Raw genomic sequence first — 15,397 nt, forward strand, 5'->3', positions numbered from 1 at the left:
TGCCACAAAACCTGGAAACCAGTCTTGAAAACACAGACTGTGGGGGACAATCTAGCTTTGACTAATAACAATCAGACTGAAGTTAGAGGAAATAGGTAGATGCTCATGGATGAGCTCTTTGGAAAGTGACCCATGACCCTCTCCTCTGTACTTACTGCCCTCTCATACCTTACCGCAATTCAGAGAGAAAGGGAAAAGAGAGGTTTAAAGAGACCACTCAAGGCAAAACTGTGTCCTTTGCCTTGTGTAGTAGGGGCAGGCAGGGAGATAGAGAGATCCTCATGCCTGAGGAGTCTTGGGAATGAGAAACAGATTGAGTGGAGAAACTCCAGGAATAAACAGTGGAGAAAATTCTGTAGTGCTAGGCTAGTCCTGGGGAAGTTTTACAGGGGCAGTTTGCCAAAAAAAAAAAAGAAAAATCATATAAGCGCTTCTCGAAGGTCATATTTAAGTGGAGTCAATGGTAGCCCAGTGGTGGGTAGAGGTCCTGGACGACGGTAGCCTGTAGTAGGACCCCAACGGACAGCAGCCATAGTGATCTGCCAGACTCCTGAGACTAGGTTCAGAATGGAGAAACTTGTTTTGGTAATAGAATAAGACATAGTGGTGGAAGGGAACCAAGGAGGGGCCAAGAAAGAAGTCCACAAGAGACTGGAGCAGTGGGACGATAGTCTTACGCCATAATGCTGGTTTTAGAGGATGCTGGGAATTGAACTTAGGGCTTATTGCATGCTCAGAGAATGCTCCACCAACTGAGCTCCACCTCCAGGCCCTCCTCCGCCAACAACATGGTTTCTAATACCACAAATCATATCATGCATGCCAGTCATTGCTTAAAATCTTCCTGTAGAGCACACACTGTGGTATCTATCCTGTAGAGCTATCTGTGGTAGCACACACTTGCAATTTTTGTGCTGGGGAGGCAGAGGCAAAAGAGTTTTAGGACACACTGGGAAATCCTGTCTTAAAACCAAAACTACAGGCAAACAACAAAGACCTTTCCGTAAACTGCAATCACCTCCTCCTCCTTTCTCTTTTTCGCCCTTTGGCCTTATTATGATTTAAAGGGTTTACCTAATACATCCTGTACTTCTGGACTTGTAGATATACCAAACGATACCAACCCATTCTTCTCTTGTCTTCATTCATTTTTGCATGCTATGTCTCATGACACTAGCCTTTTTCTGTTTTGGAATCCTGCACAGAGATCACTGTGTTCATGTTTTGGCCAGAGTTTTGACAACTAATTTCCCAGCTCTTGCTAATCAGCATCATTTGCACTAGTATAACAAAGGTTTTGCTTTAGTGGTTCTGGTCTCTTGTTAATAGTCAAATCATCAGCTCTGGCTGACTAGACACCACATGTTCTCACACAATGGAGTATATGATGTTCCCAATGAAGTGGTACCAGCACAAATTAGTATTAAAAACATTTATTGAGTGTCAAGAAGACTTGACTGTAAGAAGAAAGAGCAACTTGACTTCTAAACCATGGGGTTAGTTGTTCAGTGTATACCGACATGGAATCGCATAGTTCACATGGAGGCAGATGAGCTTGGACTCCTTTGATTCTTTGTGTGCTATATAATTTTGTGTCAACTTGACACAAGTTAACTTCATCTGAGAGGAGGGAACCTCAATTAAAAAAATGCCTCCATAAGATCAGGACACAGGTAAGTAAGCCTATAGGGCATTTTCTTAATTAGTGATTGATAGGAGAGGGCCCAGCCCATTGTGTATGATACCACCCCTGGGCTGGTAGTCCTGGGTTCTATAAGAAAGCAGGCTGAGCAAGCCAAGGGGAGCAAGTCAGTAAGCAGCACTCCTCCATGACCTTTGAATCAGTTCCTGCCTTCAGATTCCTGCCTTGTTTGAGTTTGGGTTCCTGTCACTGTGAAGTGGAAGCAAAAGTTGAATAAACCTTTTCCTCCCCAAGTTGCTTTGGTCATCATGTTTCCTCACAGCAAGAGTAACCCTAACTAATATATTCTATGAGGCAACACAGGACCTGGGGATTTGATCTTTGTCGTTATGACTTCATACAATTTTTTTCTCATCACCCCTGAAGACTTCTTTGAAATGATCCTGCCCCACAAGACCTAACCATAGTCTAAGTGACTGTACTTTCCTTCAGCTACTTCTGTGGCAGTCCTTGTCTGGTTAAGATACTGAACACAAACCAGTTCTACTTGGGGCCTGGTGTGGAAATGGTCATATTACCGGCCATTCCCACACAAATGAATCCTTACAATCTGAAAAGCTATGAATTTGCACTGAATTATACTCATTCAGGACTAAAACCCTTGGACTTCTAGCTATGATCGTAGAGTTCATAAGGTTTTTGAAGCAATCAAATTAAAATGAATGCAGTGGAGAAAGTTCTAGTCCAATAGGACCAATGTCCTTTAGAAGTGTGGACACTTACATGAAGGTAGGCACACAAAGCGAGTGCCATATGAATGTGAATGAACTATCAGCCAAGGAGAAAGCCATGGCATGGACATTTCAGCCCCAGGGCAACTACCGTACCTTGATTGAAAGAAACTTCCAGGTTCCAGAATGGCAAATCAATACATCTAAGTTATTTATAATACCAGAGTGATCCCTGTTCTGACAGCCCTATAGATGCTATCAAAGGATCCAATATCTATCTACTATGTGCCGGGCAGGGGGTGGCTCACCCTAGCCAGGGTAGATGGTATCAAGGAAATGTGGCTGGCAGATCAAGTCTTTTCCTGAGTACTCCAGTGGATTTTTCTATCACATGCTATGGGGCAGAACTGAGTTGTGGACCCACATCCTACATGAAAGCAGTCAGGAAGGCCTTTGCATGGCACGCTTCTGAGTGGGTTCTTGAAGTTGAAGGCTCTTTTCCAGGAATACAGCTACTTGTAATCCTCAGACATGTGCCACCAACTTTCTTCAAGAAAACGAATTCTCTTTCTATTGGCTTGTGCAACAGAGACAGGAAACAGGCCAGCATTCATTATGTGATTTGACAATTTTGTTCTGTGTGTTTGTCACCTGCATAGATCATAGGGACACACACTGAAGGAAACAGCGCTTCCTGTGGTTTTCTTGCAGTGCTAGGTGACAGGTGACAAGCCACAGAGAAGTTCTGGGAAATCTTTCTTGGAATGAAGGATGTAGAGGAGTCTAGATTTTTCTGCAGGTGAAGGTTCCACTGAGTAAAATATTCCATCCTCAACAACACTGATGCTTTCAAAATGGAAATAAAAGAACTCAAAAATTCTAAAAGGCTAAATTTTTCTTCCTTCTGTCTCCAGAGGTCTATAATTGAACTTGGACATTGTAGCCCTGGCATGTAATTCCTTATTATCACTTCCCATTTTCCCCTTTGATGTTTGGGGACTGCTCAACTGTCTTGTACCTTAATTCATCTACTGCACCTACATAACTTGTACCCTAAAAGAGTAAACTGTTCATTCTCTGTCCACTACCAGTATTGTCTTTTTTTTTTTTTCATTCTCTAAGCCCCCTGGCTTACCTTTCTGGTAGAGTGATTACAAATGGGGTCAAAAACATCTTAATGGGGCAATGCTCTTGCAGAGGGCCAGAGTCTAGTTTCTTGCCCTCATAACTACCTGTAACTCCAGCTCTGGAAGATGCTCTCTCTTCTTTTGGCACTCACATGCACATACCTTCTCACCCCCACTATACATAATTAAAAATACAATAAATCTCAGAAAATGTATGTTAATGAACAAAGACAATGCTTTCTTTTCTTTTACCGATTGAAGAGAGGTTTTCATTTCTCTTCAGTTTTCTGCAGAAGGCTAATTGTTGAGTATGTTCAGCCCTGTGAGTCTGAGTTCTATCATAGTTACTTTAAGAATAAAGGAAATACATGCCTCCGATCCCCTAAGAGAGTCCCAGTACTATTTTTGAGGGTTTTGATAGATTCAGTACTTAGAATACACTTGTCTGGAAGCCTGTAAAACATCATAGAATATTCTAACGCCTCTTTTCTGAGGGCTTTCTGTTCCATTTTTGTAGTCTTTCAGAGATGGTGGAGTGGGCTGGAATGAGTCTTGGGGTTCTGCAGGCAGCAGGAGGAATCCCAGTGTTTTCAGGGTGCAGGGCTGGGAAGCTTCAGGATTTATGGGCAGCGGTGCAGCAGGAGCCTGAGGCAGGGATTGTGGGTTTCCCCCATGGCTTCAGCGTAGAGCACTGCTGGGCAGTGTTTACGTGCATCCTAGCAACGGCTCGCGCGGGTGCCTGGGTGCCGGTGCCGGGCGACACTGCAGGTGAGTGGCCGCGGTGGCGCGCACCGTGTTGGGGAGCACAACCTGAATTTCCTTCGGACCTCTCTGTCCTCGGCTCTCCCTTCGTCTCTCCCCCATCCTACTGTGTCCCTCTTGGTCCCACTGTGGTGCCTCTTCAACCCTCTCAGGTCTTTGTCTCACCCTCTCCCCAGCCTCTCTAGTCTCTCCGCGGTCTTCTTTCTCTCTAATTCTCTTCCATCCTCTCGGTTCCTCTTCCTTCATTCACTTTCCTCCTGTCCCTGAGCTGGCCTTCCACTCCTCCTTTCCCGTCACTTCCCAGTCTCCCCTCCGCCTTCTGCTTGGCCTCCTGCTCTCACCTTAACCTTCACCGCCCACCGTTCCCCGACATCTTCACCATATTAGTGCCCTCAGCACTTCAGCCTCAGGTTTGAAATGTGCCTGCTCAGTGCCTGGGTCCTGTATCTTCACACCTACAGGGTCGACTTAAATTGCACCTTGTTTATGTCAGTTCTGAAACTCCTTTTCCTAGGGGATGTTGAATAGTTTCTTCATGCATTAGAGTGGCCAGGCATGTCCTGGCTCTCCATCCGTAATACACTTGGAGATTTACGTAGTCTCCGAAGAACTGGATTTGTTACAGAGATTATTTTCAAAATTGTTTCGTTTTGTTAATGATAGAGGGAGCTTGGAGGGTGGCATAAAAGAAAAATTCTATTAGAGTTGAGAAAACTAGTAATTAGTCGTTACAATTTTACAAACACACACGCACACACTTTGTTCTTTTCTAACTCTGAACTTGGAAACATTAATTCAGAGATACCTGTTATATATTTGCTGTAGCTGTTAAGGTTAAAAGAACTAATGAATTGTTGACAATGGGGCTGGGAGACACTGTAAACTGTAAACTGTAAGAATTTTTTTGTACACCACCTGTTTTCTTTTTCTTTCCTAAGAGTATTGCTCTTGCTTTCCGGATTGTCCCAGAGTCTAAGGCACTCTTAGGCTCCAGTTAATGCGCTAAAGAGGCTGTCCATTGGAGGGCTCCTCGTCATTGATTGGGAAAAAGAATCTGCATAGATTTAAATGTAAGTTAAATTTACATTTCTATAAAAGTTTTTTGTAAGTGAAAGAACTTTTTGCACGTCTTAGCTCCTTTTAAAGTGTCTTCTAAGAAATCACCACAGTGTTGCCTGACTGCCATAGTCACGTATAATCTATAACACTCAGTTCTTTAGAAAGAGTGAAGAGATGGTTCACACCCTGCAGGTACGATTTTGGAAGCAAAGATTACACTTATAATTAAATAGAGGCAGACCGTCCACTGAAGCTTTTCTGGATTATATAAAGCATTTGCACATTTCCATTGTTTATACTTATTCTCAGAACACTAGGAAACTAAAGTGTGAGGCACACATGCTTATGCATTTGACATAAAAGCACTTTCCATCAATTAGGAAATTAGGAAAAGAAAAAAGAAATCACAGAAAAATCTGTACATCATTTTGTTTCACCAACACCTTACTACCTCTCTCTCTCTCTCTTTCTCTCTCTCTCTCTCTTTCTCTCTCTCTCTCTCTCTCTCTCTCTCTCTCTCTCTCTCTCTCTCTCTCTCTCTCTCTCTCTCTCTCTGTGTGTGTGTGTGTGTGTGTGTGTGTGTGTGTGTGCAGACAGACCGGGGTGGAGAGAGGGGAAGGAGAGAGAATAGCAGAGAAGACAAGAGGAGAGGAGAGGAGGGGAGGGGAGGGGAGAAGAGAGGAGAGGAGACAGAAAGTTAGAAGGGAGAGAGACTCACAGGAAAGTGGTTTTCTACAACACCTGGATATTATAACAAATACCTTGTAATGACACCTTAGTATTTTGAAACCAAGAGTACAGATAATAGTATTATATAGGTAATATAATTTTAAACACTGATAATGCTCTGTGAAGGAAAAGAATTGTAAATTTTTAGGCATCATTATACTAGAATATCTTAGGGAGTTATCCACTCTGAGATAGAATTACCTGAATGTGGTATGTCTGTCTCCAAACTCAGGCTGATACCTGTGTGTCAGAATGTAACTTAAATTTTCCGGCTGACATTGTCATGACAGTGTGATTTTCCAAAATGCTGAGCTCTTGACTAAAGCTCCACATGGAGCAAAGTATGCAAACTTTTGTTTCATTTATATGGTATTTCCAAGCCTGAAGTATCCACTGCACATTAAAACTGTGAAAACTGGTTTGTGACTTTCATAAAGTGGAGGGAAATTCTAGACTGCCGTATTGCTTATCTGAAGTTTTCCAAATACCAAAGGTTTTCAGCAGAGTTCTTCCTACTAGGCATAAGAAGAAAATTTGTATCTTTGGCACTGACCACTAAATGCCAACAATGTCTCTTTTGGTCATTTTGTAGCAATGAATAGGCATGTCTACAGTGTTGCTATCCTGCCTCCCAGCAGGAAATGGTCCTCTGGAGAGAGCTGCTGAACTCCTACTATTGGATTTCAAATTTTAATATGGTACAGAAAGTAAAATATCCACTATTGTATCAAACCTTGTGTTTCAAAGCCTTTTTATGACAATCTAATATTCGGGAGGGAAGGTTTTAACAGCCAATGGCATTACAAAATATAGATGATCTATAAATAATACTATTTTTAAAATAAATTGTGACTTTGTTCTTATTGAATGTTTCAGATAAAGTCATATTTTTACATACTAATTTTTGTTTAGCCATAGTAAAATATATTTTATTTGGATTTGTTTTAAATTTTTTGCTACACTTTTTTTTGTTGTTTTTTTTTTTTCGAGACAGGGTTTTCCTGTAGTTTCTAGAGCCTGTCCTGGAACTAGCTCTTGTAGACCAGGCTGGCCTCAAACTCAGAGATCCGCCTGCCTCTGCCTCCCGAGTGCTGGGATTAAAGGCGTGCGCCACCACCGCCCGGCGCTACACTTTTTTGATAACCAGTTTTTTTTTTAAAAAGACTAAAAAGTCTCTGCCATGGCTGTTGCAATTACTCTTAAGAAAATAATGTTTCTGTTTTGCACATGATCTACAAACAGGATTATGGGACTCCCTCAGATACCCTGAATAAGCACAATATATTGTATTAACTCTGGTCAAAAATTAAAATATTTAGTTTTCAACAATTCACAGTCACACTTTGATCCTATTTTTTATTAATCCCAGAGGCATGTGAGGGACTTAAGACACTTGGAAGATGGCTTTTACTCCTTCACTGCACCCGTGCAGAAACTATGACTTTGAGAAAGCCAAAACAAAAAAAAATTACTTTAATTGCCTAATTCTAAATGATGTGTAACTCAGATCAAATGTGCACTTCTCACTGAACCCCCAGCCTCTGTCAGGGCTGGGAAGCAACACTCCTACTGTCAGTCTCCTCTGATTCTGTTTTTCCATTCCTGAAGTTCTCTTTTTGAGCTTTCTGTCCAGCTGTTCTTTTTCTTAAACCTTTGGAAATTAAAAAGGCATTATTAATTTTAGGAAAGGCTGATATTAGAAACTCCTCCAATACGAGTCAGTTTTATGTAGTTATGCTTAGCTGTTTTATTGCACCAAAGAATGGTTAGATTTTTAAAGATGTAGACTGTAGGTTGGATAGTACTAGTGTAAAATCTTGAAGACAAAAGAATGAGAATGTGGAAGCCTCTAACTCCTTCTGTTTTGCTGTAGTTTGTGTTCTGTGGTTGGCTTGGAGTATTAACAGACCCATGGGTGTGGCGTTGACCAGATCGGCACAGTGGACAGCTGCAGGGTATGGAACTGGAACCCTGGAGATCACCCCACTGAATGAGTCAATATTGAATGAAATTAATAAGTTTGTGGAGTCTTTTATTTATAAATACCCCCAAGAGGCAAAATTCATTTTTGTAGAACCACTTGAGTGGAAAACAAATTTGGAGCCCTCAGCATTTGAATCAGGTTATATTATCAGGTAAGTTACTTAGTTACTTCTAGAATTTAATAACAACTTTGTATAGAGTTTCACTGACTGGTAGAGGAGTCGGGCCTAATTAATAATTCCCTAAACTGGGTATTGCAGAGTGGAGATACACAGAAAACTTAAGGGTATTTCAGGTGGCCAACATAGGATTTATCTACTTTTTAATGTAAATGCCATTCCTTTTGATAAAGGATGCATTTTCCAGATCTAGCTTCCAATGTCCATTCCCTTTTCCTGCTTGCCTTTCCACTTATCCCTATGACCTTCTGGATATTAATAGTTCCTAGTCTGTGATATAGCTAAATCATTATAGTATTTAACCATATCATTCCTTAGAAAGACAAGAGGAGGGTGGAGGATTTTGCTCAGTGGAAGAGAAACTAGAACCCCATGCTTGGCGCATGACAGGTCTGCACTTCACCACTGCTCCTACCCATGGTCCTTAAGGGAGGAAATTCTTAGCAACCTGCTCAAAAATGTGATTGATAAAGATTTGACCACTAGCTTAAAGGGTGAGGCAACAGTTCATCTCTTTTGAATATGTGTGTGAACATGCGTGTGTGCACATGCATACTTATGTGTGTGAACTTATAATAGCCATGGTTAGAAATACACATATGTTTCACTGTATGCTGTATTTGAGTCAGAAACAAGCACATGTGTGTATTTACTTGAGGGTGCACCCTCAGTTAATTATGCAGCTTGGTCATTCTCTTTCTTGTTACCTGCCTCTTTTTGAGATTTCATTTTCTCCCTTAAAAACTGATCTCATAAAAAGCAATTTCCCAGTTCTCTGAAGCTTTCTGCAGATAGTTTTCTTCTTTCCCTTGGGATTGTTTGGACAATAAAGTCAAGCTTTCATTTTCACAATTGTAAACCCATTCCTAAACTGCACTGAAGAGCTCTTTAGTGCCTTGTCTCCCTTTTCTTAATTTTTTAATTTTTAATGGTGCGGTACATATTCCAAGGCTCACTATCTGCCCTAGTGTTGCTCATTTGTAGATGCCCAATTTTTGGTTGCTTCCACTTAAGTTCATTTTTTTTAAGTTTGAAAGATGGACTCAGCTGCAAAATCTATTAGAAACACATTAACTACTTTGTACAAAGATGGTTTTAGAGCAGATGACAGAAAAGTTGTCATCATACCTGGCCTCTGCACTACTTCTGTGTGCCAAGTCCAAACATGACCACATCTGTCTTCTTAGTGTTGGGATACAATATACTCCTCAGACATATCACTGTTTTTCTTTCTCTTGAACAAATTCTTTTGACTTAGTTCCCATATGTAGACTTTGCCTGCAGTCTTTCTGTATGCTGTCCCCTCCTAAGTGGGAAGCTTGGGCATTTTGATACCATGTGTATCTTGAAAACAGTGACCCCTTGACTACTTTACTTCTGTCAAATTTGTTATGAAAAATTTTCTGTCCATCGTGTTTGTTTCTGACCTTTACTGAAGAAACCTTTGATGTTGGATAGAGAGGTTCAGTAGTATCACTTACGGGAATTAAACCATGCTTGTGTGGCTCTGATGAAAACCAGATGGGTACTGATTGCCTATAAAAGGGCAAAAATTACAGATAAGATTCTGTTCATAGCAGAAAATACTAAATGCTTTGTGCTTAACTCTAACTCTTGTTTCACACGACAAATTAAGGAATGATCAATAACCTGGAGTCACATTCCTGTGACTGAGAAAATGCCTGAGACAATCAACTGAAAGGAGGAAAAACTTTTGTTTTGGCTCATGATCTTGATACTTCTTTCGCCTCACCCCCTTTTGGGGAACCATGATGAGGTAACAGAAGTGTGTGGTGGAAGAGTGCCTCATGGTATCTGGAAAAAGATGAAAGAGTTGGAAAACACAAAGTCCCAATGTCTTCCTCAAGGTCACACCTCTGGCATCTTAGTTTTTTTTTTTTTTTCTTGTTGCTGTGAGAAAACACCTGGACAAGAGCAATGTAATAGAAAAATGTTTTGTCTGGCTCACAGCTGTAGGGTACTAGTCCATTATGGAAGAAGATCAGTGTAGTGAGAAGCGGCGGGGCTGCGTCCCGCCACCCCCCGCCGGCTAGCTTTACACCCGAAATAATTACACGGAAACTGTATTCTTTTAAAACACTGCCTGGCCCATAGTTTCAGCCTCTTATTGGTTAATTCTCACATCTTCCTTTAACCCATATTTAGTAATCTGGGTAGCACCACGAGGTGTGGCTTACCAGGAGAGATCTTAACCTGCGTCCATCTCGGAGAGGAGCAGCATGGAGACTCCTATGGCGAGTGCCTGAAGCGTCTCTCCAACTCTACTTCCTTGTTCCCACAATTCTGTTCTGTCTACTCCACCTACCTAATTTTCTGTTCTTAAAGGGCCAAGGCAGTTTTCTTTATTAATTAACCAATGAAAGAAACATAGACAGATAACTCTCCTCCATCATTTCCCCTTTTTCTGTTTAAACAAAAAAGAAAGGCTTCAACTTTAACATAGCAAAATTAACAAAACAGTTATCAAGCAAGTATTACAGTTACAATATTTAAATCTATTTTATCTTTTATCATAACTAAGGAAAGCTATAACTATCTATTTATTCTTCAACTCCATCAAAGACTCCAGAAGGATACAATGCTACCTAAGTAAACAAGAAATAAGTAACTTATAAAACTCTAGAAATGACAGAGACAACTCGCTGCCTGGACAGTCACCCAAAGTTCCTCTGTACCGTTGGGGCATCCATCTTCGGGCTTCAGGCCCACAGTATCCAGCAGACATTTCCATGAAGCAGAAAAATTCCAAAGACAGTTCAGTCACTTTCTGCTGTGTCCTGCAGAACGTCTCGCAGACTCTTTCACGAATCAGGAACCCTGAGAGACCATCTCACCTTTAGACAAATTTAGCAGTCCTCTTTCTGTGGGTTCCTTGTGTCCAGTTTATGCAACAGTCCAGGCAAGAGCAGTTTCTTGCCCAAATGGCTAACAAACTCCATAAGTAGCCTCTTCGATGCCCATCTTCCTCTTGAAGTAGATTGGTGCTGCCAGGAGCAGACGTGTCTCATTGTCATGAAAAACCCTAAGTTATTAAAACATTAAATGCCATATTCTGCAGTCTTTGAAAGATATGAAGAATGCCTATCTGAAATATATCTATGCACATCTAGAAAATGACTAACATGACTACAAGCTTGACTATTAATCGATGATTATCCATTAACAACCTATATTTCCTAATTATACATTACATTCTTTAAAATGAACTACAATCACAATAGCTTAATCAAAATCAGAAATACATATACATATAACAAATTGACCTTAAAATCCATACCAATGCAAATTCATATCTATATCATCTCCCCCTTTAAATGTAAAAGAACATTTATAAGCAATATTTGGGAAAATGGGCACAGTTTTTTCTCTCCAAACTGCTTCCTGCTGAATGGGGGCGCTGTTATTTAGGTCTTTCATGGTATAACCTGTCTGCTAGGTTCATCCCAGTCGGCAGTTGAGCGAAGTAATTTTTTGAGGGTGTTCACAGCAACCTTTCAGGAGGGCATGGTCTATCATACCATATTGGGATAGAAGCAATCCACAGAGTCTCGTCCTCTGTGAAAACAAAAGAAGAAACTCTTTTCCAAAGCATCATGTTCTTAGATCCAAATCCTGAAGTCATACCATTAAGATGTCCATTTTGGTCTAGACTGGCAGCCCATATAATGAAATGTCTCTCTGTATTTAGCTCCTTTACAGTCAAAAAAATCAAAGAAAACACAACAAAATACATAATCCAGACTCTCTGTGAATTTTCCATTTTTATGCGGCTTATTTTCATTCTATCACTTTACTTTATTCTGTCTCTTTAAAGACTTTAGCCTTTTTTTTTTAGGCATTAACTTTATTTTTTATATTTTCTTCTTCTCTCTCTCTCTCAAGCCTACATACATTCATCCAACACTGTGACTCATTTAAAAGTCTTTTATGTCTGAATCTTTTCTATTGTGAATCTGTAATTTTTTACTATCCAGGAGCATTTCTTAAAAGGTTAACCACTTCTTAAAATAATACGGTACTGCCTGTTTACAGCCAAGTCTAAACCTTAACTGCGCTGTTATTATGGTAATTGCGATAGACCAGTCTGAGCTCAGCACAATTCAGCATGGCGGAGCAGAGCCAGAGCTGCTACTGCCTCAGTCATTTGGTGTCCCTGAGCTGCACACAGTTACAGGTACACAGCAGTCCACATTGGAGCTGCACTCAGCAGTTTAATTTTGATACTGAGCGTGCAGCACAGAAACTCTTTTAATCCAAGTCACAGCCGAATCTGACGCGCAGAGCAGTCTGAAAACACCTCTCTCTCTATGGCGGCAGGAATCCGCAAATGCTGTCCCGCTCGCCTAAGCCTGATTCCGCCATCTGCCCAGGTGCAGGAAGGGAGCAGTGAGCCATTGGCATGGTCTCAGAGAACTTTCTTTCCGATCCCAAGCAGGCAAGGTTTTTAAGTGGATTTAGTCACCACGTTGGAGCGCCAATCTGTAGTGAGAAGCGGCGGGGCTGCGTCCCGCCACCCCCCCGCCGGCTAGCTTTACACCCGAAATAATTACACGGAAACTGTATTCTTTTAAAACACTGCCTGGCCCATAGTTTCAGCCTCTTATTGGTTAATTCTCACATCTTCCTTTAACCCATATTTAGTAATCTGGGTAGCACCACGAGGTGTGGCTTACCAGGAGAGATCTTAACCTGCGTCCATCTTGGAGAGGAGCAGCATGGAGACTCCTATGGCGAGTGCCTGAAGCGTCTCTCCAACTCTACTTCCTTGTTCCCACAATTCTGTTCTGTCTACTCCACCTACCTAATTTTCTGTTCTTAAAGGGCCAAGGCAGTTTTCTTTATTAATTAACCAATGAAAGAAACATAGACAGATAACTCTCCTCCATCAGATCAGACTAGCAGGAGGGAGCTAATCACATCACATCCAAGGTCAGGGAGCAAAGAAGGGTAAATATACTCATGCCGCTGCTCAACTTCTGTCATAGTTAGTAGTGTCAACTTGATGCAAACCCAGATGCATCTGGGAAGAGAGAATGTCAAGTGAGAGATTGCCTCCATCAGATGTACTTGAGGACATTTCTTAATTGCTATTGATGCAGTAGGGCCCAGCCTGGGCAAGTGTGGTTGGACTATCTAAAAAGGGTACCTGAAAACTCCAGGGAACCAAGTCAGTAAGCAGTGTTCCTGTATTGTTTCTGCTTCATTTCTTTCCTGTAGGCTTCTTCCTTGAGCTCCTTTCATAGCTTCCTTAGATAATGGACTGTAGTCCGTAAACCAAATAAACCCCTTCTTCCCAGGTTGGCTCTGGTCAGTGTTTTACCACAGCAATGAAAAAGCAAACCAAAACAGAGACTGGTGCCAAAAAATGGGGTGATCTGTGATGAATGTGGCCATTTGGCTCTTATTCTTTGGACTCTTGTGGGAAGAAGGTGGAGGATTTTGGAACTTGGAGCTGGAAATGCCAAAAGTGTTCAGCGCTTACTGAGCTGTCGTATGAGATTGGAAGATGAGAATATCAAGAGAAATACAGAAGATGGAGGCTAATGAAGCTGCAGGGGGATATTTGAGAGTCCCTCAAAGACTCCTGGGAACATTTGCGTGATATTTTCAATTGGGAATCTGTGGTTTCTGGTCTGCTGGGGCAGGAGAATCTGGTATGGCTGACACGAGACTAGCCTCACTAATTTGAAACCTTTACTTTGCTAGAATAATCAATGCAGCTTAGCTGGAGCTGAAAAAAAAAATCACCTGAGATTAATAAAAGACCAGAATCACTGAGGTACAATCTTCTGGGAAACACTTCCTCAGGGCTCGTACATATAAGTTGGGGTCCAGAGGGGCTAAGACTGCATCTCAAACTGGATGCTAAAGCTGGCAATGTGTAAGAATTTTCCATGTGGTATGGGTTTTGAAGGCGTCAAAGAGAGGAGCTGATGTTTGGTATCATGAAAGGCTAGAAGAGGCCATTGGCATTGGTGCAACCCTAGTTGTAGTGAAGTCCCCAGGATTGAAAGGGTTTGGGGAGAAAACTGAGGCTTGGCATGATAAAAAGCCAGAGGGCCATTGGTAAAAATAAAGTCTTGGTTGTAGTGGTGATTCCTGGATACTGGAGATGCCAAGAAAATTTCATGACCACCAAGGATAACAGTACATATATAGTGGAGCTAGCCTGAGACTACCAGACAAGCTATGTATGCTGTAAATAGCAGAGATGCATAGGTAATAATAACCAAGCCTGTTGGAGCCCAGAAGATCATGAGCAAGTCCCAGATGTCAGATTGTAATTTTGCTCTGGATCTTTCTCCTTGAATTAAAAAGTTTGCAACTTATTTTGGATTTTTCAGAAACTCACAAAATGAGATTTTGCATTGTTAAAGAGACTTTAGACTTTTAAGACTTTTAGACTTTTAAAGTTGGACTGTGTTTTATAATTTAATATTAACACGAGGTCTTCAGGATAAGGAAAGGTTATGGTTTAAAGTGATTGTATGAACATTACCAAGGGGTGTAATATCATGGTTTCTGTCAACCTGAAACAAACATATTCCAGTAGAGGGATTCTCATCTGAGGAATTGCCTCTATTAGACTGGCCTGAGAGCATTTTTAAATTGTTGATTGATGTAGGAGGGCCCAGCCCACTATTGGCTATGCCATTCCTAGACAGGTTGGCTTGAAATGGGTAAGATAGCTGAGAAAACCAGGAGAACCAAGTCAGTAAGCAGACTTCCTCTGTAGTGTCTGCTTCAGCTCTGACCTCTAGGTTCCTGCCCTGAACTCCTGCCCAATCTTCCCTTCATGATAGACTATTATCTGTATCAGAATCAACCTTTTCCTCCCCAGGCTGATTTTGGCCAATGTTCTATCATAACAACTGAAAGAAAATCAAGACAGTTCCCTCCCTCTGTTTATATAGTCCAGGATTCCAGGCAGGGAAAATCCAGAGGTCCATCTTCCAGGTGATTCTAGATCCTATCAGAGTGACAGCACTGGGCATCACTTCTGGAGAGCTGTTCCATTCCGTTAGCCATATCTCCTAAAGGTCCTTTCAGTACAACCCAGGTTGATGACCTGGCACTAGCATACATTTAATGCAGTAATGTGAAAATTGATGTGAACCAGAGATGCCCTGAATGACCAAAAATGCCTGTAATCAAAATAAATCC

General features: G+C 41.4%; 1 protein-coding gene across 1 annotated transcript in view; it reads left to right on the forward strand.

Moving 5' to 3' along the window:
* The first annotated feature begins 7,961 nt into the window (after positions 1 to 7,961).
* The window catches only part of Odad2 (outer dynein arm docking complex subunit 2), a 162,067-nt gene continuing 154,631 nt past the window's right edge, over positions 7,962 to 15,397 (forward strand). Inside the window, 1 exon segment of the mRNA XM_038335418.1 lies at positions 7,962 to 8,185. Coding sequence (XP_038191346.1) covers positions 7,962 to 8,185 — 224 coding nt within the window.

Source organism: Arvicola amphibius, chromosome 6 (assembly GCF_903992535.2).
Source record: "Arvicola amphibius chromosome 6, mArvAmp1.2, whole genome shotgun sequence".
Classification (NCBI taxonomy): Eukaryota; Metazoa; Chordata; class Mammalia; order Rodentia; family Cricetidae; genus Arvicola; species Arvicola amphibius.